Source organism: Artemia franciscana, chromosome 14, assembly GCF_032884065.1.
Source record: "Artemia franciscana chromosome 14, ASM3288406v1, whole genome shotgun sequence".
In the NCBI taxonomy this organism is placed as follows: Eukaryota; Metazoa; Arthropoda; class Branchiopoda; order Anostraca; family Artemiidae; genus Artemia; species Artemia franciscana.
This window is the reverse complement of record NC_088876.1, coordinates 41,454,031-41,477,938: the sequence shown is the minus strand read 5'-3', so window position 1 is coordinate 41,477,938 and position 23,908 is coordinate 41,454,031. Positions and strand designations below refer to the sequence as shown.

Here is a 23,908-nt window from a genome sequence, read left to right as displayed (position 1 = left end):
CAGATGAATAACTCAATTCATAAGCTCACACATCTGTTCTAAAAACATTAACTAATAATTGGTTGACTAACAAGTCGCCTAAAATCACAAGCGAACAAGAAACCTTCCGAGATACATGGTTGAGTGGTGAAGATTTTGATGGATTCATTGTTTCCTTGTTTGATCTTTTAATATTCTATCTATGATACTATCAATAAGTTTAATGAGTTAACCATTATAGACAAAAATACTTTAAACCACATTCAATTAAAATACTACATGATTATCTGAACAATTTTTTTGAACTTTGTCGAGTAAAGATATTACCACTCCTCTTTTCACAAGAGAGTCATTTGACGAGAAACATAAATAGCAACCACTGTGGGATGGTTTTCTATAGATAAGAGATTCAATGTCAGGAGTATTTATTAGAATTAAAACATCTAATAAAGGAATTTTCCCTGAGCTTTCCATCTCTAATGTAAATTGAAGATTTAAGTGGAAAGCCCTCAAATGACCAAAAATCGTCTATTGAATTACATCCATATTCCCAGACATGCGAGACATTGTTAACAAAATGGAACCAAAAACATTGTTTCCAGCAAAAACTATTTAAAGCCGAATTTTCTATGAAATCCGTGCAGAATATTGCTAAAAAGGGAGACGAAACGGTTCCCATCGGTAAACCCATAATTTGATGAAAAGATTTGGCTCTAAAGCTAAAAACAAATGAAAATTTGTTGCAAAGGCGAACAAGGGTGATTTTTTTTCTAGATTTCTGAAGTCCTACAGCATGACCAACTAGAATTTTCTTCATTTTTATGGAAATCACAAGAAGTGTAAACGGAAACAGTATCGAAACTGGATAAAGTAGTATTTGTGGTACAGTTTGATTTTTTAACTTTAAAGATATAAGTACAAGATGTAAAGATGCACAGTAAAGATATAAGTATTTTTAGTAGTTTCAACTATTTATTCTACAGCTTTTGTGATTCAGGGGTCATTCTAAGTGAATTGGGACAAAATTTAAGCTTTAGTTTAAATAGCGAGGTACTGACGAGGGGGCGAACCCCCTCATATATGTAATAAGAACATGAGAATACAAAAGTTCTTTTCCGTATGCTAATTTATAAGTTACGTATATCTTTTGCTAATAAAAAGATTCGTAAAAAATTAAAAGTTCTAGTTGCCTTTTTATTTTACCAAAAAATTGGGGGGCAACTAGGCTTCCTCCCCCGGTCTTTTTCTCAAAATAATTCTATCAAAATTATGAGAAAGCCATTTAGCCAAAACAAGGCAAAAAAAGGCAAAATTAATCACTTCAAAATCGAAATCATTTGTTTTATTATTCATTTTAAAATTTAATTTATTATTATCAAAAATATTAATATTTAAATCTAAGAAATGATCTTCAAGACCAGCGCCATGACTAGGTTCAAGAGTAAGCTCTGATGGATATATATTTTTAGAAATATCAATGAAATCCTTACAATTTAAGACCAAAATATCATCTAAATATCTTTTATTATTTGACAAAACATGTTTTAAATTATTGGGATTATTCTTATCCATCATATAATTATATTCTAGTTGACTTAACAACAAGTCAGCTATAAATGGGCTGGCATTCCCCCCCCCATGGGAATTCCCACAATTTGCTTGTACAAATTACCATTAAATCTTACATAAGTATTATATAAAACAAATTCTAATAAATCAAAAATCATATCCAAGCTGTAACATCTCAAGTTAACTGTAGTCTTAAAGCAATTTGTCCATATAGCTTTTTTATTATAAGTGTCTATTTTTAAGAACCTCTTACTAGATAAGAGGAAAGATTTCTTGATAGCCGTTTTTAAATTATCTAACACTACATTAAGTGATAAATTAGTATACATTGTCGCAAAATCGAAAGACTCAATTCTTTTAGCTGAAAATATTGTTAAAGAATCTATTACCTGCATTGAATTATTAACACTCCAATACGGATTAAAATTTGAAAATATTTTAATACCAGAACAATAGATTTTAAGTTTATTTATAATTTCCTTTAAAATTAAAGAGAGGTCAGTTGCAGCAATGCGGGTTGGACATTTAGCTGCTCCAGCAATAAACCGTGGTTTAGGGGGATTCTTATGGAATTTTACAGTCCAATATAGGAAAGGAAACTTTTTATCATTGTCATTTATTTTAATATTAAAATTTTTAAAAAAGTGTTTTTTCAGTCTTTTCGATTAAATTCTCATCCTCTAAATTTACCTTTTCGTAAACATTAGTTGTGCATAACTCCCTTTTTAAGATATCACAATATAGCTTCTGACAAATTATGGCAAAATTATTATTAGCTTTATCACCGGCACAATTACAAATTCATTATGTAGATTAGCAATTGCTTGTTTTATCTTAGCATTATAAAATAATGATTTAGTGTTACTATTTTTTAAGTTACAATGTATTTTATTTCGTATTCTACTAAAAATTAAATTCTTCCAACTTTGAAAACTCTCTTTATTTTTATTCTCTTTCTTACACCACTTATCAATAAATAAATCAAAATCATTTTCCAAGCTATCAAGAGCACTCGATGGTTTCAGATGATGAGAAAGACGGAAATTAGTTCCTTTATTCATTATAGTTTGAAGATCATCTTGCTTTATTATTGACAAGTCTCCTGTTATAACATGTTTGTAAGTGGGATATACAAATAGGCCAAGTTGCTTGCAGTTACAAACCGGTTTCCAATCTATATCACTATCTAATCTTTTAAGTATTAAATTATAATTAAAAATCATTTGCCCAATAGTTTTTGAAAATTTATAAGCTAAAACTGGACTATCATTATAATTCAAATTACTAGGAAGGGCCTGTTTCACATCCCGCTGATTTAAAATTTCCGGTAAATTAATATCTTCAATCTACTTACAAGTAAAATTAATAGGTAAATATAATCTGTTGTCCTTATTACCAATCTTATCAAATTTTTTCTTTTTTGAAATAAATTTTGTTTTAGTTAGAATGCAAATTGTATCGTATATTACTTTAAAATTATATTCAAGAGCTGTATTATTCTTAACAATCCAGAAAAGTTTGATTAAATTCCTCTTGGGTAAATTATTTAGACAATTTATTACAGAAACCATACCCCTAGATTCAAGTAGCTGGCATAGATCTATAGAAAGGATATGTAAATCTATTTCATTTTTTCTATTATTTTCTATGTCCTCTCAATCGTTTTTTACGTTTAGTAGGACAAGTAAAAGAAGGATATTCCATAAAACCATCAATACATTTAACAACAACATGAGAAATGTTACTATATTTTGCTACACGATCATTTAGCCGAAAAGGATAAACTGTACCAAGAAGATGGATCCAGAAATCCTCCTGTTTACGTAGTCTATTATTCTTCTCTTCTTTATTTAAATTTTCTAACTGTAAATTTTCTAAAATTGTGACAGTTATATCTGATATGGAACACGTACCATTATTACAATGTTGAACTAGATAGTTATTAGTTTTTTCTTTATTAACTGTTGTCTTGTGCCCAGAAAATCTTTTATATATATTATTAGTTGTTTCCCCCATATATTGTAGGCAGCATTTATTACATTCTAATAGGTAAATTACATCGGTTTTTTTACAATTAACATTACCACGTAACTTGCATGCAAAATTTTTATTATACAATGTACTCTTAACAGAAGTCCGTGGGATAAAATAATCTTGGCAAAGAAAACAACAATTCTTACACTTACTAACTTTCAAAAAATCGTTCCGAATTCCGAGGCCAATATTTGTATTTTGTTGCATTAAAAATTTTTGAAAATAAATCCAAAGCAAACCATCAGTCTTTGTGTTTAGTCAAATGGTCAAATGACAGAATTTGCTAGACTCATAATCAGACATTAATTCAAATGAAACAAAACTAAGTAAAGCTTGTAATTAAGATAGTAGGCGTTCAATTAAAACAGGTAACTAAACACTTTCATGCATTTAACATATAGCTAATTATACTAAATTTTCTTTGTTCAAATTCTATCTGTTCATACAAAATCACTACCCCCCTAGCTTGAATTGAAAAAAATAAGTTCTACTGACCTTAAAATTAATCTCTGTCTCAAATTTATAGTCCAAAAAATTCTTGTCGATACATATTATTGAGTAATTGGTTACTTGGGAGCCTTTGATGGTCCCAGTAATAGTGTTGTGTAAGAGCCATTTATTCCCTAAGAAAAATAAAACAAATTAATTTTTCTGTAAAATTTTTAGGCTTTGGTGACTCAGAAGATGTAATTCCAAAGGATAAATTTTAAGCCTTTATACGATATTATTCTTTTAAATAGAATAGTTTCTGTTAAGTTTCAACATTATAATTTACTTTTATTGATTTAAAAGCTTTTTCCATAAAATAAGTTTTTCAAAGAAAAATGAAGAGCCCCATTAAGTCACGAATAAGCTGAAATAAAGTCAAATAATATTCAAAGCGTAAAACTACCATAAATTACTATTATTAAAGAAATGAAACTCAAGACGAAAGGAAATTACAATAAATAGCCGAGTCAAACTTATAACGAGCAAAAATTAACATTCGTTGGGCCAATGACCCCCATTCCTTCCCAAGACCAGAATATAATTTGAGCTTTACTGAAAAAAAAAACAAAAAAAAAAAAAAAAACAACGACCGTCTATCGTCAGTGTAATTGAAATATATTGGTTTTTACTCCTTAGAGTCTTGATATTTTTCTTATAAATGAAAACAAAAAAAGTAAAAACGTTTAAAACACTTTTTTTGCAGTAAACCGCAAATCATGTTCTGGTCTTGAGAAGAAATGGGGGTTATCGGCACTATTCATAGTGATTTTTGCTTGTTTTGAGTTTGACTTGTTAACATTTAACATTTAGTTTTGAAGCATAATGGGACATATGCATAATTTTGGGGGGGGGGGGGTAGCTTTCCCTTTTATCTCTTTTTACTCGTAAAAAAGGAACAAGAACTTTTGATTTGAATCGAATAGAGTGGTGCTGCCTATGATATTGCGTATATGCTCTTTTGAAAACCTGTATGCGTACAGTTTTTTCGTTTCAATGAAATTGTTTCTAAGTGTTCCCTAAAAGTTTCACCTTAATACCCTGAGCGTCATTAGTTGCAGTAAATGTAGAGGTAGTATTAAAATTATACATACACACTAGCCTTATGGCTAGTTCAGATTCGCCCAAAACTTACTCTGAAAAGTCTATCTTAATAATATAACTTGTTCTTCAGATTCAGTATGAGTTTAGAATCCGAACTGTATGAGTTTAGTATCTGAATTAAAACGTTGACTAACTTGTGAACCTAATCGGATTATCTTTTGTGCTGTACTATGTTAGATTGCGCAATTAACTCGCGGATTTCATTGTGAGGGATTGCTCACGTCATACAAAGTGAGTTTTTATTCATCATAGTGAATAATATAGTTCCATAACTGAATATTAATTGGCTACTGCCATCAGCAAGCCCCCTTGGATATTGTGTGCCAGTGACTAACCTACCTAACATTGAATATATTGGTGTTATCGCTGATTAAAAATTTTCATATCTACTTTTGATCAAGTAACCTTGAATCAGGGCTGATTAAGAGTTCGTGAATCTGTAATGTCTCGTCAGAATAAATGTCGGGAAAAAAGCAGCCCCTAAGGCTACCACCCGAGAAGGATACTCCCACTGCAACACATCGCTAGTCATCATTCCAACCTATCTCTAAAACTATTCCTAGAACCCCTCCCCCCAACTACGTGGTCCAAAACAGTTAGCCACTTGTCAGGAATTCAGGTCTTAGCTGCAAATAACTATAATGAAAGGGGTGAGACACCAGGCAAAAGAGGAAAAAAGATGAAACCTGTTTTCCAGTGATAGTGCAACCCCTCTCTTCAAGTGTCCCAGAGACTAGTACTATCAATTACCCCAATTACTATACTATCTCAATCAAGAAAATCAATCGCCAACCCTTTTCAAAAGGTCGAATAATACAAATTAGGAAAGCTGTCTTTCTGATCGTTAAGATAAATTTTCAACTTGTTTCAAGCAGGACGAGTCTATTGATATTTACTTTACGTCTTCTAAGGTGGCAGACCATGTCTTGTCAAAATTCAAAGAAATAATTCTTGATGGCACAAAAATTTTAGCCACAATAAAAGATGTGGAAAAGCTACACAAGTATGTGCTTTATGGTGTTGATTCCAGTGTAAAAGTGGAGTAAATACAAACCGAACTAATAGATTCTTCATGTCTTCTAATCAATTCTTCAACTGCAATAAGGCAAAGTTTAAACAAAGAAGGATTACTTCACCCAAGCCGTTCAATCCTCATTTCCTGCAAAATTGAGCTAAACAGAGAAATATTCTTTCACGGTATGTCCATTTTTTACAAGATTTATTGGCATAAGCCCCTACAATGCTCCACTTGTCTGGCCCATGACCACAGCAAAACATTCCCATCCGTCTTGCCTTACGTGTGGGAAAACAAGACACATAATTAGTGAGTGTCCTGAGTCAGACCCTTTCTTCAGAAATTGTAACCGTAAGGGACACACAACGCTCCAAAATCAATCTTGCCCGGCTAACCAAAAGCGAGTCGCAATCCTTAGAACATCTGAAAAAATAAACCTACCCTACTCAATTGTAAATGCAAGAATCCCATGGCAACCGACACCCCATCGGCCCATTAGATGTCAAGCTACAGTTGATGTAGAAGATGCAAATACAGTATCATTTCCAAAAAAGGCAAACAATTTTCATACTCAAGGTTCTTGTCAGTTCCCCCATCCCTTACCTAAGTTTACTTCATTATCCCACCCTCCTAAAGATTCATCTGAAAGTAGCCAAGAATGGCAAAGGCTTGCGACTTATCTCACAGTCAGTGACTTAATTGAAGTTAGTAATGAACCAGAGAAAACCAAAAATATTTTCCAGAACAAAGCTATCATTAAACTCCTAGGTGATGACATCTTACAAACAGCTATAGCTCAACTATCTTCCATCAAAAAGAGCATAGACTCCACATCGAAGCTAGTTAAGCCTGTACACTCAACTGCAAATCAAATTAATACAGGCTCTGAGAATGCCACAACCTCCAAGACGGCTGAAGAAGAACTCCGATATTGAAATCAAGGAGAAAGTCGATGAAACTCAAACCACAATGGATATTTAAATGTGTACTATACAAGATTTTACGTTTCTAACGAATTTATCACTGTGCAATAATGTTGTTTTTAACTATTACGATGACCAAAATAATTTTCTCACCAGCCCCTTAAACTAAATTAACAGTGAATATCTGGACACTGTTGATTTTGTGAAAAATTTGAAACCTAAGCTAAAGTAAGAGACCAAACTTAATGTAGTTTGCTTTAACACCAGAAGCATACGGGATAAATCGGCTAATATTAAAGATTTAATTTTAATTAACTGTTACTGCCCTTTCGACAGAATTGGAATAACGGAGAAGTGGCTTTCAGAAATTGATGATACTAGTGAATTTTCCCTCCATGGCTGTACAGATATTCACATTGAAAGGAAACTAACCAAGTCCTCTTGCGGTAATTCTCTTTACATCCGGTCAAGTCTAAAATTCAGCAGGCCATTAGACTGTGAATCCTTATTATTATGACTGTGTTATCCTTAGAAGTAATAATTCTGAAGGCCTGTGTCTCCGTTCATCCGACCATTCCTTCATTGTCCCCAAGTGCGTCTCTAGTTCGGCCCAGCGATCCCCCATTATAAATCAAAACTTCAATGGATTATAATACCCTCCATTGCTGAGCTTTCCACAAGTTTTCGCACGCTGTATAACAATGTACCAAACTTTGATATTATATTTCCCTAAATTTGTATTCAATTTGCTTTAATTACCCGTGTTTTCTTTTTCTTGTTTTTCTTTCAATTTTTTGTTGTTATGGTTCTCAACAACTTCGCTTCTGGGATCCTAATTATTATTGGCGTTGTGTTTTATTTTTTATTTGAATAAATTGAACTGAATTGAATTGGTTCCGCTTCGTCATTTTTTGTAAGTCCACATGCTCATAGCTTGTTTTAATTTAGTTCAACATCCTTCTAAATATTTCTTGAAAGCTTCATCTTAATAATCTCAGCTTGCGCAGTAAAAACGGTTGTAGCAGTATTTGCATTAGCATACGGCTAGCACCTTTGGTTTCTTCAATATTTCCTTCAACACAAGTTGAAAGTTTCAGCTTAATACCACCAAACACTCCTGAAGCATTTATGATGCGTCTACTTGACAACCTTTGCAGTTTTTCAAGCAAATTTTGCAGTTTTAAGTGATATATCGGATCATTTCCTGCTGGTTTCAGATTTAGCTTTTACTTATAAAATACCACAGGTAAGTAAGGAACGTCAAGGACGGTTAATAAATAAAATAACATTAAAGCACCTGAATGAAAGCCTTGGACTATTGGATTGGCAGGAGGTAATATCCACGGAGGATACAGATATGGCAACTGATAATTTTCTAAGAAATTTCAATTGCTGCCTTGATTCTAGTTGCCCATTTGTTACAATTAAAAGTTGCAGAGAAAAATTTCCTATAAGGCCATGGATAACGTCTGGAATTTTGATATCAGTTAAGAAAAAAAATCAGTTATTTAAAAAGCAGTTAAAGAATCCAACTGATTATAATATTAAAAATTTTAGAATTTTCAAAAATAAATTAACCACAATGATACGTTTGTCGAAACAATTGTATTATAAAAAGTCTTTCGAAGAAGCTCAAAATTCTCCTCGCAAAACGTGGTCTTTAATTAATTATTTTATAAAAAAAGAAAGTAAGTCTAATTTTCCTGAAGTTATTAGTTTAGAAGATGGTTCGACTACTAATAAATCGGAGAAAGTGGCTGATATTTTGAATACTCATTTTGCTAAAATAAGAGAGAAAATTGTTTCATCAGTAATGAACCAGTTTGATTCACGTAGTAATAAACATTTTTCTTCATACCTTCCGTCTCCTCAAAGTAATTCAATTTTTCTCGGGCCTATTTCTCATTCTGAAATAACAAAAATAGTGTGTGATCTAAATCCAGGTAATTCAGCGGGAATTGACGGGTCTAGTTCTAAAATTGTTAAAGAAATACTGTTTGCAATAATATTACCATTACAGCATATAATTAATCTTTCATTTAAAACTGGAGTTTTCCCATCTGCTTTTAAAGAAGTGCGGATAGTTCCGCTTCACAAAGGCGACTCTCCTGAAAATCCATCAAATTACCGCCCTATTTCTATTTTGTCAGCATTTTCTAAAATACTTGAGAAGGCAATTTATAAGAGGTTTTATGACTTTCTTAAATCGTCTAATTTCTTCACAAATTTCCAGTTTGGTTTCCGGTCTGGACACAACACTGAACATGCTACCGTTGCTCTCATCCAATATATTCATAAATGCTTAGATAGAGGTGAAATTCCAGCAACAATATATTTAGATTTTAAAAAAGCATTCGATACAATATCCCATTGTATTCTTTTTAGTAAATTGGATAATTGTGGTGTGCGTGGACCGGCGTTGGATCTAGTTAAATCTTATCTTGATATGAGAAAGCAACGATTAGATGGAGGCAATTTTCTCTCTTCACCTGTACATCAGTCTTCGAAGGTTGGGGTACCTCAGGGCTCTGTCCTAGGTCTTCTACTTTTTTTAATTTATATAAATGATTTTCACCGCGCTTTTACATCCCCGTGTCTCAACACACATTTTGCTGATGATACGGCAGTTTCAATTTCTGAAAAGAATGACGAGGAGTTGGAGACAAAACTGAATACTGCATTTTCTAATGTTCTTGATTGGTGTTCTTCAAATTTTATTGCTTTGAATGTATCAAAAACAAATTTCATAATTTACGGCAGAAAGTCAAATATCTGCCCTTGTATTACCCGAGTTACTTCTTCAAAGTATCTATTATCAATATCTCGGGTGAAAATGACAAAGTACCTTGGACTTGTGATTGACGAAAGCTTATCTTTTAAAACACACATTCAAAATCTACGATTAAAGATTTCAAGGTATGTTGGTTTAATGCGAAGGTTAAAGCTTTGTTTGCCCTACTCTGCTTTACGAAGTATTTATTTTGCTCTGATTCAGACTAATATTAATTATTGTTCTCTAGTATATTTATCTACATTTAAAAGCCATATTAAGCCAATACAGATTTTACAAAATAAAGCCCTAAGAATCCTTAAACTTTTTATTCCATCACCTACTGAACTTCCAAATAAGTCTTCTACTGCATCTTTATATACTTATCTAGATATACTTCCAGTCACTCAACAATTTGCTTTTGGAGCAATTCTTTTCAAAATCAATTATGACATTAAGAAATTACCGCCATATTACCTCCATCAAAGTTTGTTCTCCCAATCACAAGATTTACATAATTATAACACTCGACAAAAAAAGGATATCTACATTGACAAATATAATACTGAGAGATCTAAATTCGCTCCGTTTTTGTCAATAGCTCGGTGCTGGGATGCTCACAAGGCTCTTATTGATAAATTTTCCTCTATCCATTTAATAAAAAGGAAACTTAAATTTCATTTAGTTCAGGATTATTTTTAATTAATTAAGTATCTTTTTAGTAAGGCAAAGTTTTTGTATGGTTCGTTGCTCTGGGTGATTATGGGCCTCTCAGCTATCTTCCAGTATTAATTTATATTTAATAATATTACTTTCTTAATTTCTTCAACAGTATTGAATGATCCTGAGCTAGCTGCTACTTTCATACTATTGTTGTGTTATTGTATCTTTGCCGTCATGTTTATCTTTGTATTGTAGTGTGTTATTATTTTATTCTTTGTCTAGGCCTAGTTTTTCGAGCTTGTCTCCCCATGGGCCTATGTCATATATATATATATACATGTATGTGCGATTAATAAATAAATGAACTTGAACTTGAACCTGTGTGGGCATAGTATGTATTGAATTAGTTCCATACAGTTTCTAAATATCTCAAATTTTACTTCTTGATATCCTTAGTTTTAATAGCAGCAGCAGTAGTAGTAGTAGCAGTAGAACTAATTGTATAAGCTTAAGCTTTAGTGCAGCAGTATTCATAGATGTAGTAATAATAGTAACAGTAGTATTAGCATGAGTAGAAGCAGTAGCATTAGGATGCAAATATTTTCTATCGGTTAGTTCAAAATCTCACACAACATACCCTGTTAATTTCAACATTGAACACCAAACTGTTCCTAAGGTATTGCTGTTACAGTCTTTGATGACCTGTATACAGACGGCTTCCTTTGATTCAGTTCACCTTCCTCCCTCAAAATCACTCGAAAATTTCAACTTTATAATCTTAGGCATAGTTTTAACAGTAGTCACAGCAATTGTATTGATATTAGTAGTGATAGCATTGAATAGCGGTAGTACTACTAGCAGCAGTAGTATTAACATATTACCTTTTTGCCAGTAAAACATCCCTCTCATCCAGTCCTGGAATTTGGAAATTAATACAATTAGCCTTTACTATGACATTGATGATGCATCCGTTTAAAAACCTATATATTCTTATACTTAAAATTTTCATCTCATTGCTCTTAACCTTACAAGCTATTGCAATAGAAGTATTAGTAGTAGTAGTAGTAGTAGTAGTAGTAGTAGTAGTAGCAGTAGTAGTAGTAGTAGTAGTAGTAGTAGTAGTAGTAGTAGTAGTAGTAAATGTAGCAGTAACAGTAGTATTAGCAGTAGTTTGCACATATTGTCTTTTGATGAGATTATCTTCCCGTTTAAGCATTTTCTGGAGGTTCAAACTTATACCCAAATCAATTCTTGAGGTAAGCTATTTTGACAATTTGTATGCACATAGAGTCATTTGATTTAGTTCGAATTTCCCCTTAATACTGTAAATGATGTAGTCAGGTGGTATTAGTGGTAGTAGCTATAGTAATATTGGTTGAATGCAAATTTCGCCTTTTGGATCATATCCCTCATCATTTCTTGAATTTTCCAAATTAATACAATCAGTTATATCTGTGTAACACCGTTTTGACATTCCTTACACAGATAGTGTTCTTGTTTAATTTAACAGTTCCCTCAACATTCTCTGGAAGGCTAACCTGAATATCCTTCATGTTCTTGGAAAGTAAAGCTCAAACATCCATACCCTTCTCAATAACGTATACTCTGTGTACTGTAACAACGAACGAATTGCCTAGATTACAGCCCTTGTCCTGAGGACTGTGGGGAGATTGATATCCTCAAAGACGTGGATTACTGGATCCTTTTAACAAGGTTGAATAAAATAGATCCCCTAAAAGTTAGATTGAATATGTTTTTGGGAACGATATATAGTCGTATATCCGATACAAAATTAGAAGAAACAGTCTTATCAGTCTTGCCGTCTTACTACTGCCTGATACAGACACATTATGAAGAAAACAACTTATTTTGACATTTTAAAAATCTTTGAAATTTTTTAAATTTCTATCGTTAAAATCTCTCTGTTAGGCCTCATTTCTGAACTTTTTTTTATCTGACCTAAAAAGTAACAATTGAGCTCAAACAAAATGTTGTAGTAGCAGTAGCATGATTTTGCATGCTATTTTGTGTTTTATGTTTTGTCTTTTTGCAAGACACAGAATTTCAAAGAGTGGAAAGCAAAAAGGACAACAAATAATGTTGGGAGGGGGGAGGCTAGTTGCTCTCCATTCATTTTCTACTCTTAAAAAGGGCAGTAAAACTTCAAACCTCCAATCAAATGAGTTCCATCTGATCCATAGATTATACCACCGTTCTTTCCATCAAAACCTTGTATACCCCGGGGTGTAACTTACAACCCCATAACGTACTTGCCCATGAGCTCTGGTGGATTGTGTCCACCCTAAAGACATTGTTATTTGATTTGTGGACTATTGTTAACAGAATGGCTACCTCACAATTTCATTTGATTGTGTCTTGGGAAAATAGAAAGTCAAATAGGGGGAGGGGGCTAGTTGCTCTCCATCATGCTTTACTCTAAAAAGGACTTTAAGCTATACATTTTCAATCAAGTGAGCCTCTTCTAAAGTTCACAAGACCGCCCCTTCCATAAGAATCTTTTATTCCCTCGGGGCATAACTTATAACGCCTATCCCTAAATCTGGGGAATTCTGTCAACCCAAAAGCCTCAATTATATGATCTTTGGGCTAATTTTCCCATTTGTTAAGAAATAGTAGTTGTGTCTTTGGGGGTGTCAATCTCCCCACAATCCTCAGGACAAGGGCTGTAAGCCAGGCAATTCGTTCATTGTTTTCAGCAGACAGAATATGTTATTGATAAAGGTATGGAATTTAAGCTTTACTTTCCAAGAAAATAAAGGATATTCAGGTTAGCCTTTCAGAGAATTTTGAGGGAAATGTTGAATTAAATAAAAACACCTTATGTGTATTAGGATTGTAAAAAGGGTGTTACACAGCTATAACTAAGTATATTAATTTAGAAAATTCAAGAAATGATAGGGGATATGATCCAAAAGGCAAAATTTGCATTCAACCAATAATACTATAACTATCACCTACACACTACAGACTACACCAATTACAGTATTAAGGGGAAATTCAAATTAAATCAAAAGACGCTATGTGCATGCAAATTGTCAAAATTGCTTATTTCAAGAAATTGTTCGAGTATTAAGTTGGAGCTTTCAGAGAATGCTTAAAAGGGAAAATCATCTCATCAAAAGACAATATGTGCACACTGCAGCTAAAATTTGACTTTTGTTCCAACTTTGTTCCAAAGAATAACACCTGAAACACAATGGCTGTTTTGTTTGAAAAATAAAGCTTTTTCAAAAGTTCTAAGAAAACTGTAATGTAAAAAGAATAGTATTGAGGAGGGGGAGTATCCCCTCATATATTTAATAATTTCCATTTGTTTTAACTTTTAATGTTGCCCCTTATTTTCAGTTCAAAAAACTTGTTTCTTTATTTGATTTTTGATTTTTTTTTTTTAAGAAATGCCGGGCAGCTCAGCTCCCGGTCCATGGAAAATTTCCTTCCCCACGAATAATTTGTCCATGGATGTATCCTTCCACGTAGTTCTCCCCCCCCCCAGAAAAATCCACCCAAAATCTTTATGTTTCCCAATAACCAATACTGTATTTGAACAAAGGAAAGTTCATAGCTTCGAGCCTCAGGGGACTTTAGGGGTCAAGTAACCCTCAAAGACATATTTACCAGATTTGTTGACTCTGCTGAACAAAATGGGCATTGCAAAATTTCGATCACACAACTCTGGGACATAAAGGGCATGGACGAGTGGTTTGTTGCCATACAAGTTTTTGTTTAATCAAAAAGGGCCCTAGAACAGTTGAATCAAATTAGCGCTGTCCTGATCTTTTAGGATTGCTGGTTTGATACAACCACCCTTAGAAAAACAAACAAATAAACACGCATCCGTGATCTTGCTTCTGGCAATAAATACAAAATTCAACATTTTTGCATAAAGGAGCTGAAAAAACTTTTACAGTAGGGTTCTCTGATAGGCCAAATCTGATGGTTTGATTATCGCCAAGACAAGATTATGGGTATTTTTGGGGGGCGTCGCTCTTTAGTCAGAGTTCGGTACCATGAACAGTCTGATTTCTTATACATAAAATCCTTTATGTTTTATTGTTACCCGCCAAAAGCTGCGAGAAAGAGAAAATTCGACCAATTTATAGAAAAGGGGAGAAATACCCGAAAAAAGCAAGCAATTTTAATGAGAATCATGCTTTTCCATTCATTTCATCAGAAAACTCTACCGTAGCGGTTTTAAGCTTCTGTTTGGAAAAATATGAATTTTCTTTTCCCAGAAGAAAGATCGTGGATGCACCTCATAGACTGGAGAGACTTCATTGGAATGGAAATCGGAAGTTCCTGGGCATTATTTAAGTGACCATAATGATTGGCCCACGAAGAAGTGTTGTTTATGTCTTTTTGCAGCACCAAACAACGATTTTGCCAAAAAGATGACATCCATTAAAGATATTATCCGTTAAAGATATAATATAAACTAATCAATTTAGAAGTATCAAAAAACTACATCTTATCCTTCCCCATTGCAGAGGAAGTATTGTCACATTTTGGCGCAATTTTTCACAGTCCATATAAGATAAATGCTTAAACGAATATTTACCTTAATGATGGATTTAACTACGTTGATATACTTTATTTTTCTGAAAGTAGGTTTAGTGATGTATAATTATGTATCAGCAACTATGAAGGAGGAGTGGTGGATCATTGCGTTGGAAGAGTGGAAGATGCTTCCTACGGATGTCTATAAGAGCAAATTTAAATGCCAAAATTGCTAACTCTTCACAAGCCTTAAGATAAAATATACAACAGGCTGGAGAGGGGTGGGTGTGGTTGAAATGTATATCTCATTTCCTTTTATTCATGACAAACCACAATAATTGTACTAAAGGGTGACATTTCCTTTCTCATTGCAAAAAAAAAGTACGGAAATTAATTTTAAAGCTTTGTTTAAATAAACTAATTTGCTTTGCATTGCTTGAAATTATAGCATACACAGGATTTGTAAAAACGCGTCAACATATGGTGAAGGGGTGATGGGTTACTGATGATGAAGATAAGACCCATAAACTTCTTATGGGCGGGGGACGAGGGCTTTAAGTTTTAATATTGCTCCTTACTTTCCGTTGAAAAAACTTGTTTTTATTTAGTATCTGATGGTTTTGTAAATAATTCAAGAAAATCCGGCTTCAACTGAACGTAAAGATCCCCATCCTCAATGAAATGTCCTCTTGATAATTCAATCTCGGTGAAAATCTACCCCAGACAGTTATCCTTAACTTCTCCAGGCGTAATATTGAGTCGGCAAAGAGAAAACCAGATAAAAAAAAATTACGTATAGGTAATATGGCAAATCCCCCCAGTGAAAAATTTCCCTCTAAGGTTCACCTTCCCAAAGCTTCTCCCCCATAAGAAATGATCTCCGTAGAAAATTCCTCAAGCAAAAAATTCACCCCCCTCACCCGAAAAATATATGCATAATTCCTAATAACAAACATTATGCGTAAGCCAATGGAAAAATTTTATAACTTATTGACTTTCCCTGGGGGCTGTGGGGGGTCTTATTATATCAAAAGGCATAGTTATTAGGTTTTTCAACTATAATTAAACAAAATGACAATCTTAAAATTTTGATCGGACGATTTTGGGAAAAACGGATGTAGGAGGGGGCCTAGAAGTCCTTCAGTTTTTGTATCGCCTGAAAAGGGCACTAGAACTTCCGTTCGAATCCCTCTACAGATGTTTCAGGACCACTGGGTCGATATCATCACCCTTTGAAAGAAAGAAAGAAAATAAAACAAAAAAAAAACACGTACCCCTTGATCTTTCTTCTGGCAAAAAAAATTCAACATTCCACTTTTTTCATATAGCAGTTTGAATCCTCTACAGTAGAGTTCTCTGATATGCTGTATTTGATGGTTTGATTTTCATAAGATTCTTTTAAAGGGAATTTTCTCCTTTTTTCGAAAATGAGACCAATTTTCTCAGCATCGTAGCCTCTGATCGGTAGTACTAACCTTTATGGAACTTATATATTTGGAATCAGCATCAGAGGCAAATTCTTTTTATATTCATGTCATTGCCATTACTTTGTTGATTTTCTTGAGCACCAGAATTGAAAGCCAGCATCCTAGATTTTAGACTGCCTCAATGGATAGTGAAATTTTCCAGCATATTCATCAGTGTTAAATCTATAAGTACATCACTCTCGTGCCGATTCACCAACTTCAGTTTTATCTTCTGTCTTATCCTAACTTACTTTATATCAAGGTAACAGTAACAGAGGATGCTTACTTTTAGCCACTTCAGTGAAGCCAATTTCACGATAACACTAGAAGAAATAAATGACAAAGTCGATGTTGATGATGAACAGCTGTATATGGTCCTGTTTTATGTGACAGCTACTATTCTGGTCATTATTGTTATAGCCATAACAGCTATGTACATTATGAAAGTCAGAAGGTATTCAACTTTTACAGTTATCTTAAACCGCAAAATAGTTTCCTTTATTTCTAATTAAAGTGAAATGAGAATAAGTTGAAGGTTAAAGCTTAAATACGCCAAGTCACAATGTAAGTGCCTGCTTGATTGTATTAGATTACAACAACTGTGGACTTTAAGCTTATTTTTGACTAAATAAATGAAAACAAGTTTTCTCAACTGACAACACTAAAACTTAAAACGAAAAGAAATTATCCCGTATATGAAAGGTGCTCTCCTCTCCTCAGCGTTCCACTCTTTACGCTAAAGTTTGAAACCATGTCACAGTTCTACTATTAAAACAATAAAAAACTTTACCGTAAAGAGCGGGACGTTCAGGAGAGGACAGCCCCTTTCATATACTGAACAATTTCTGTTCAGATTAAGTTTTAATGTCGCTCCTTAATGTCAGTTGTGAAAACTTTTTTTTTAAATTTATTTCTGAATGTTTTTGAATTAATATGTGTTAATTTTGGCTCACCGTACATGAATAATTAAAAAAAAGGCATTTTTTTTTGCTATATGGCTTTCTCATGGTTTTGATCCGACGATTTTGATAAGAAATGAGTTGGGGGAGGAGGCCTAGTTGCCCCTCAATTTTTGGTTACTTGAAAATGCAACTGGAACTTTTTATTTTTTACAAATTTTTGTACTATTAATAAATATACGTAACTTGCGAATTAACGTACGTAACGAACTTCTATATTTGTATAGTTTTGTTACGTATATGAGGGGGTTCGTCCTCTCGTCAATGCCTCGCTCTTTGCACTAAAGCTTGGATTTTGTCTCAATTCTTTAAGAATGACCCCTGAATCACAAAGGCCGTAGAATAAATAGTTAAAATTACTAAAAATATTTTAGTGTACAGCATTGTGGAGCAGACGAACCGCCATACATACATGATATTCTATTTTCGTTTTAAGTTTTAATGCTGCTCATTACTTCTAGTTGAAAGAAAAATATTCCATTCTCTCATCGTTTTTTTTTAATAATGCTAGAAAATGGAAATTTCTTCACTCATGATAAATTCCTCCATAGAAAGATCCTCCCACGTAACCCCCTCCCCGACCCACCCACACCCCAATACGAAAAATTCCCCCTGAAAACGTCTGTACACTTCAAAATAACAATTACAATATGTAAACAATGGTCAAAGTTTGTAAATTCCACCACCACCCCCGGGGACTGTGGGGGATTAAGCCGTCTCCAAAGACATATTTATTAGATTTTCGACTACGCTGAACAGATTGGCTATCTAGAAATTTTGATCGGCTGACTTAGGGGAAAAGTGTGCGTGGGAGGGGGACTGGGTCCCCTCCAACTATTTTGGTCACTTAAAAAGGGCACTAGAATTTTTAATTTCCTTTGGAATGAGCCCTCTCGTGACATTAAAAGACCACTGGGTCGATACAATTACCACAGGACAAAAAAAAAAACAAAAACAAAAAAAAAACACGCATCCGTGATCTGTCTTCTGGCAAAAAATACAAAATTCCACAATTTTGTAGATAGGAGCTTGAAACTTTTACAGTAGGGTTGTCTAATACGCTGAATGTGGTGCTGTGATTTTCTTTAAGATGCTATGAGTTTTAGTTGGTGTTTCCCCCTATTTTCTAAAATAAGGCAAATTTTCCCAGGCTCGTAACTTTTGATGGGTAAGACTAAACTTGATGGAAAACATATATCTAAAATCAGCATAAAAATGCGAATCTTTTGATGTAACTATTGGTATCAAAATTCTGTTTTTTAGAGTTTCGATTACTATTGAGCCGGGTCGCTCCTTATTACAGTTCGTTCCCACGAACTGTTTGATGAGCTAGTAGTACAGGATTAAAAATGTTTTTATCCACGTCTATATTTTAACTAAAATATATAAGGAGGGCAAAACGACTCTTGTGCACTTCCGATGAATAACAAGGTACAACGCTGATCTTCTGTTGAACATCCTCATGAAAAACAAATACCTTTCTCGGATTAAAGATACAAATTGTGTTTTATATTTATTAAGTTCTTATTTTCTTTATGCTAAATAGGGCTTAACACTGCACAATAGAGCACTGATTCAAGTAAAAAATGCAAAATTGGTAAATCGTTAGTAAACTATCAGAATTTGTGGGAAAAAACGTATTGACCTTGACGATATTTTCTTTGGGTGGTTCTGTGGTGTATGGATCGAGGATTATAACTTTCTTTAAATGCCTTGGACGAGCTTGTATTTTAAGGTTAATTAATATAGACCCTTAAGAATATTTAAGTACTGGTGGTGCCTTACCACATAGTTTGATTTGATTAAGCAGAAAAACAAACAGAAAATGTGTTGAGATTTTAATTATAAAAAAACACGTCTTTTTTTTAACTGAAAGTAAGGAGTGACATTAAAACTTAAAACCAACAAAAATTATTTCGTATATGAAAGGGGCTGCCCCATCTTGAACACCCCGCTCTTTACGCCAAATTTTAGCTCTTTGTCATAACTCTACTTTTTAAACCGATAAAAACTTTATAGTAAAGAGCAGGGTGTTGAGGAGGAGATACTCCCTTTAATATATGGAATAATTTCTATTCTTTGTTAGTTTTAATGTCACTCCTTACTTTCAGTTAAAAAATCTTGTTTTTATGTGATTTCTGAATGTTTTTGAGCTAATACATGTTTTGAATTTGGCTTACCGTACATGTATAATAAAAAACAAATTTTCATATTAATTTTACTTTTCTTAAACTTATAATAACCTAAGTTTGATATCTGTTTTACTTGTTTAAGAATGACTCCTGAATCACAAAGGCTATCTAACTTTCCCTAAATGCTGAAAAATGTGATGTTTTGATTTTTAATGAAATAGATACGACTAGATCAGATAATATATCTATAGATCTGAATGGTACAGAGGTAAAGCCTTGTGTCAAGTTGAAATATCTTGGCCTTCCTATTGGAAAAAGTCTGAAGAAAACTAGGCTATTGATGCTAGAAAGTATGGAAACGAAAATCCGTCATGCATATGGTACAATTGTTAGTTCTCAGTTTCATTTGAACAGAGCCCATCTTGCCAGAATTTACAATAGTGTCGTCCTGCCACATATTCTGTATTTAGTACCGTTTTACCCTATATTTAGTGAATCTAACCTTCTTAGGATGAAACGCGTTTTCTTCAAATTTGCTAAGTTTCTGTTGCAAGTTCCTCCGTGGACCTGCAACTCCCATTTGATGAAAAAATATAGCTTGTCTGACTCGTGTGCTAAGTTAGCTGAGCTGAATGTACACATGTGCAATAAGCGATTCGGCCATGAATGGCAAAATGTTGTTTTTTGACGTGGAATTATTTTTGTTTGTATTTTAGAATGTAATTACGATATGTTGTTTCTTTCTTCTTTTTTTCCTTTTTTTTCAATGTACTCCATCACTTCATTATTTTGTATGATGGGTTATAAATAAATACATACATACATACATACAATTAGAACAATAGCCTCTTTTAAAGCTAAAAGGAAACTTTACCGTAGGAGTGAGCTGCTGAGGAGAGGCAGTCCATTTCATATACATCCCATCTCATGCAATATTTAATAAAAGACGCAACCCCTCTCATATAATAATTTTTCTGTTCGTTTTAGATTTTAATGTTACTCCTTACTTTCAGTTTAAAAATCTTTTTTATTATGTTTAATTTCTAATCGTTTTTTAAATGATCCTGAGATTTCCAGCCCCCCCTTCACGTAAATTGTCTTCTTTCATCAAAATTCCTCTATGGAAAGAACCTCCCAGGTGACCCAATCCCCACGCTCCCTACCAGAATCAATCCTCCCTGAAAACGTCCGTATACTTACCAATAACAAATACTATATGTAAGCCATGGGCAAAGTTCACGCCTTGCAGCCCTTCCCCCGGGGAATCTGTGGGATTAAGTCGTCCTCAAAGACATAGATATTAAATATTTTGACTATCCTGAACAAAAGGATCATCTAAAAATTTTCACCCGGTAACTTTGAGAAAAAATGAGCGTGGGAAAAATGGGGACTTAGTTGCCCCTTAAAAAGGGCACTAGAACTTTTAATTTAAGTTCGAATGAGCCCTTTAAGGACGTTCTTAGGACCAGTGGGTCAATATGATCACTCCTTGGAAAAAAAAACAAACAAACAGATTTACAAATAAACACGCATCCGTGATCTTTCTTCTGGCAAAAAAAAAAAATACAAAATTGCACATTTGTGTAGATAACAGTGGGGCTCTCTGATACGTTGAATCTGATGGTATGATTTTCATTGAGATTCTGACTTCTAAAGGGTGTTTTCTCCTTTTTTCAAAAATAAGACGAATATGGTCAGGCTCGTAACTTTTGGTGGGTAGGACTAAAATTGATGAAATTTATATATTTAAAATCACCATAAAAACCCAATGCTTTTGATGTATCTATTGGTATAAAAATCCCTTTTCTTTCAAGTTTCGGTTACTATTGAGCCGGGTAGTTCCTTACTTACAGATTTCTACTGAAGTTTACTTACAAAAATTTTCCTATACGGCAGTAATTTAAAAGATATATCATAACTTTAAGCATCTTTCTACTAATCCAAACTAGTCCATGGATAATATATGAAAGCCAAACAAGAACCATTTCTGTCGGCTCCATCGAGTATTTTGCACCAATTGAAACTAACATACACGATTACCCTATTATAACTACTAATAAGTCACCACAGCACCAAGCCGCCTGAGGCCGACACAGCTTTGCACGCTCCCACTCCACTCCAATCTATTCAAAGCCTCCCTGTTTACACCCTCTTTGAAAGTTCCCATTTTCTTTAAATCTTTCTATCTGATATCCTCCCACCCCGACCGTGGATGACCTGCTTTCCGCTTAGCCCTAGTTGGCTGCTTGAAAAGGATAAACTTCGAAAATCTGTCATCCTTCATCCGATAGACGTGCCTTAGCTATTTAAACCTTTCTCTCAATATAAATAATGTCTTAGACCACACTGCTTTCCCATTTACGAAAAATTGATTGAAGAAAAACGGGTTTGATTTCTATAAAGCAGTGAGCAAAAATAAAATATATATATTACACTTTAACTAAAAAAATAAAAGCACTCCAAATATTTTGGCCCCACGTCCGGGAGCCTTACTCAGTGGAAAAAAAGAAGAAAATTACAAACCGACAATTTAAGACTTTTTTTTAAGACATCAAAAATAAAATTGCTTTAGTTTTATTCTAAAGTTATTACCGTCAGTGCAGGAGTTTTGTTTTATAATGTGAGCTTGTTTCTTATTTATTTTATTGTTTTTATTTGTCGTGGCATTTTATGATCATAGTACTTTTAGACACTAGCTGGATATATTGCAGTGACATTGGTAGAGGAATAGCGATGCCTTTTTGCGACTAATTAAGGTTTATAAAAGCTGACCTGCCTGATGGATATATCAGTCGAAGTCCTTTTCGTAGATTTACACTTAGCTGTATCTTAATTGCCTTCTGAGTAGTTACTGCATACCAAAGACTGCCATCTAGTCCAGAAGAAAATACAACTGTTACTTAATGAGTATAGACTAAAAAGAAGAATTTGGATAGTGGGAGACCTTAACTTATCTAGCACTGGTTGGGACTTCTAGAGCATAGTGTACAGTGAATCTTTTGATATAATATTTAGAAGCTTCGTAGGATCCTTGCTAATTCAATCAGGCGAGAAGATGTACAGAGGCAATGGTTTCTCTTTTTTGAAACTGACTATCACATAAAAATGAAGAAGATGTTTGGGTCTAGGAATTAACTCAGCATTAATTAAAAGGGATGGTGCTGCATTATTTTTCAAATCTATAAGGAGAATACAAGCTACTGAAAGAACCAGTATCTGATTTGAATATTGAAAACTTGATTTCGAGATAATTCATAAACTCCATCAAACAAGCAGTACGAATTGAACAGCTTCGAAGAAGTTGAAAAGTTTTCAAAAGTTTCAGTTTTCAAAGAAGTTGGAACTCCATTAAACAAGCGTGGATGAAAAGTTTTTTTTCATTAAAAATATTTTATTAGAGCTATAAAACAAATTTCTGAATACCAAATGAGGCTCAAAAGCTCATTTTTAGCTGATACTAAATGTAATTTTGTCAAAGTGATACCGAATATTTCTGTTTTTAAGAATGGAGATGGCCAGGCAATTGACCCAGAAAAGGCAGTAGCTTTTAATAAGTTTTTGCGCAGTGTGTTTTCACTAGACCTAACAAGTAATACCAAAGTTTTTTTTGCCTGAAATAAATAAAACATATGGGTATAAAAATAGAAATGTAACAGTGAAGCAAGTATTTTCAGTTCTGTTGGTTTAAAGATCCCTAGCTTGGTTCTGAAATATGAAGAATTGATTTATGTCAGTTGTATCATTTGGTTGTATTAAGTAATCTAAGTGCTTTTTTATTTGCATTTATGCACGATAAGCAAAATCATACAACGCTGTGGCAATAATAAATGAAAAAAAATATAATATAACTCTAAATCTAACATTCATCGCACATCTTATTTTCAAGTGACCACACAGAAAGACACTTGTTCTAGTCCAAAACGTTTACATCATCCCAAAATCCATAAGAAAAACTATCCAGTTGCATCCTATCATATCCTGCTAAATTTGCCCAGCTACAATTTTAGCAAAGTTTTCGGACACCGTTTTAAAGGCTCTTTTAAGTAGAAAAAAATCTACATAAAAAATTCCGTTTATCTTGTGGAAAAGTTAAAGAATCAAACTGTACCAGCAAATACTACTTTATCCAGTTTCGATACTGCTTCCGTTTACACTTCTTGTGATTTCCATAAATATGAAGAAAATTCTAGTTGGTCATGCTGTAAGACTTCAGAAATCTAGAAAATAATCACCCTTGTTCACCTTTGCAACAAATTTTCATTTGTTTTTAGCTTTAGAGCCAAATTGTTTCAT

At 33.5% G+C, this 23,908-nt stretch overlaps 1 protein-coding gene across 1 annotated transcript in view; it reads left to right on the top strand.

Annotated features, from left to right (window-relative positions):
- The window catches only part of LOC136035805 (cadherin-23-like), a gene marked incomplete in the record, with an annotated part of 50,410 nt that extends 33,228 nt beyond the window's left edge, over window positions 1-17,182 (top strand). The window contains 1 exon segment of the mRNA XM_065717776.1: window positions 16,817-17,182. Within this exon segment, the coding sequence (XP_065573848.1) occupies window positions 16,817-17,036 (220 nt within the window).
- Between the last annotated feature and the right edge of the window lie 6,726 nt (window positions 17,183-23,908).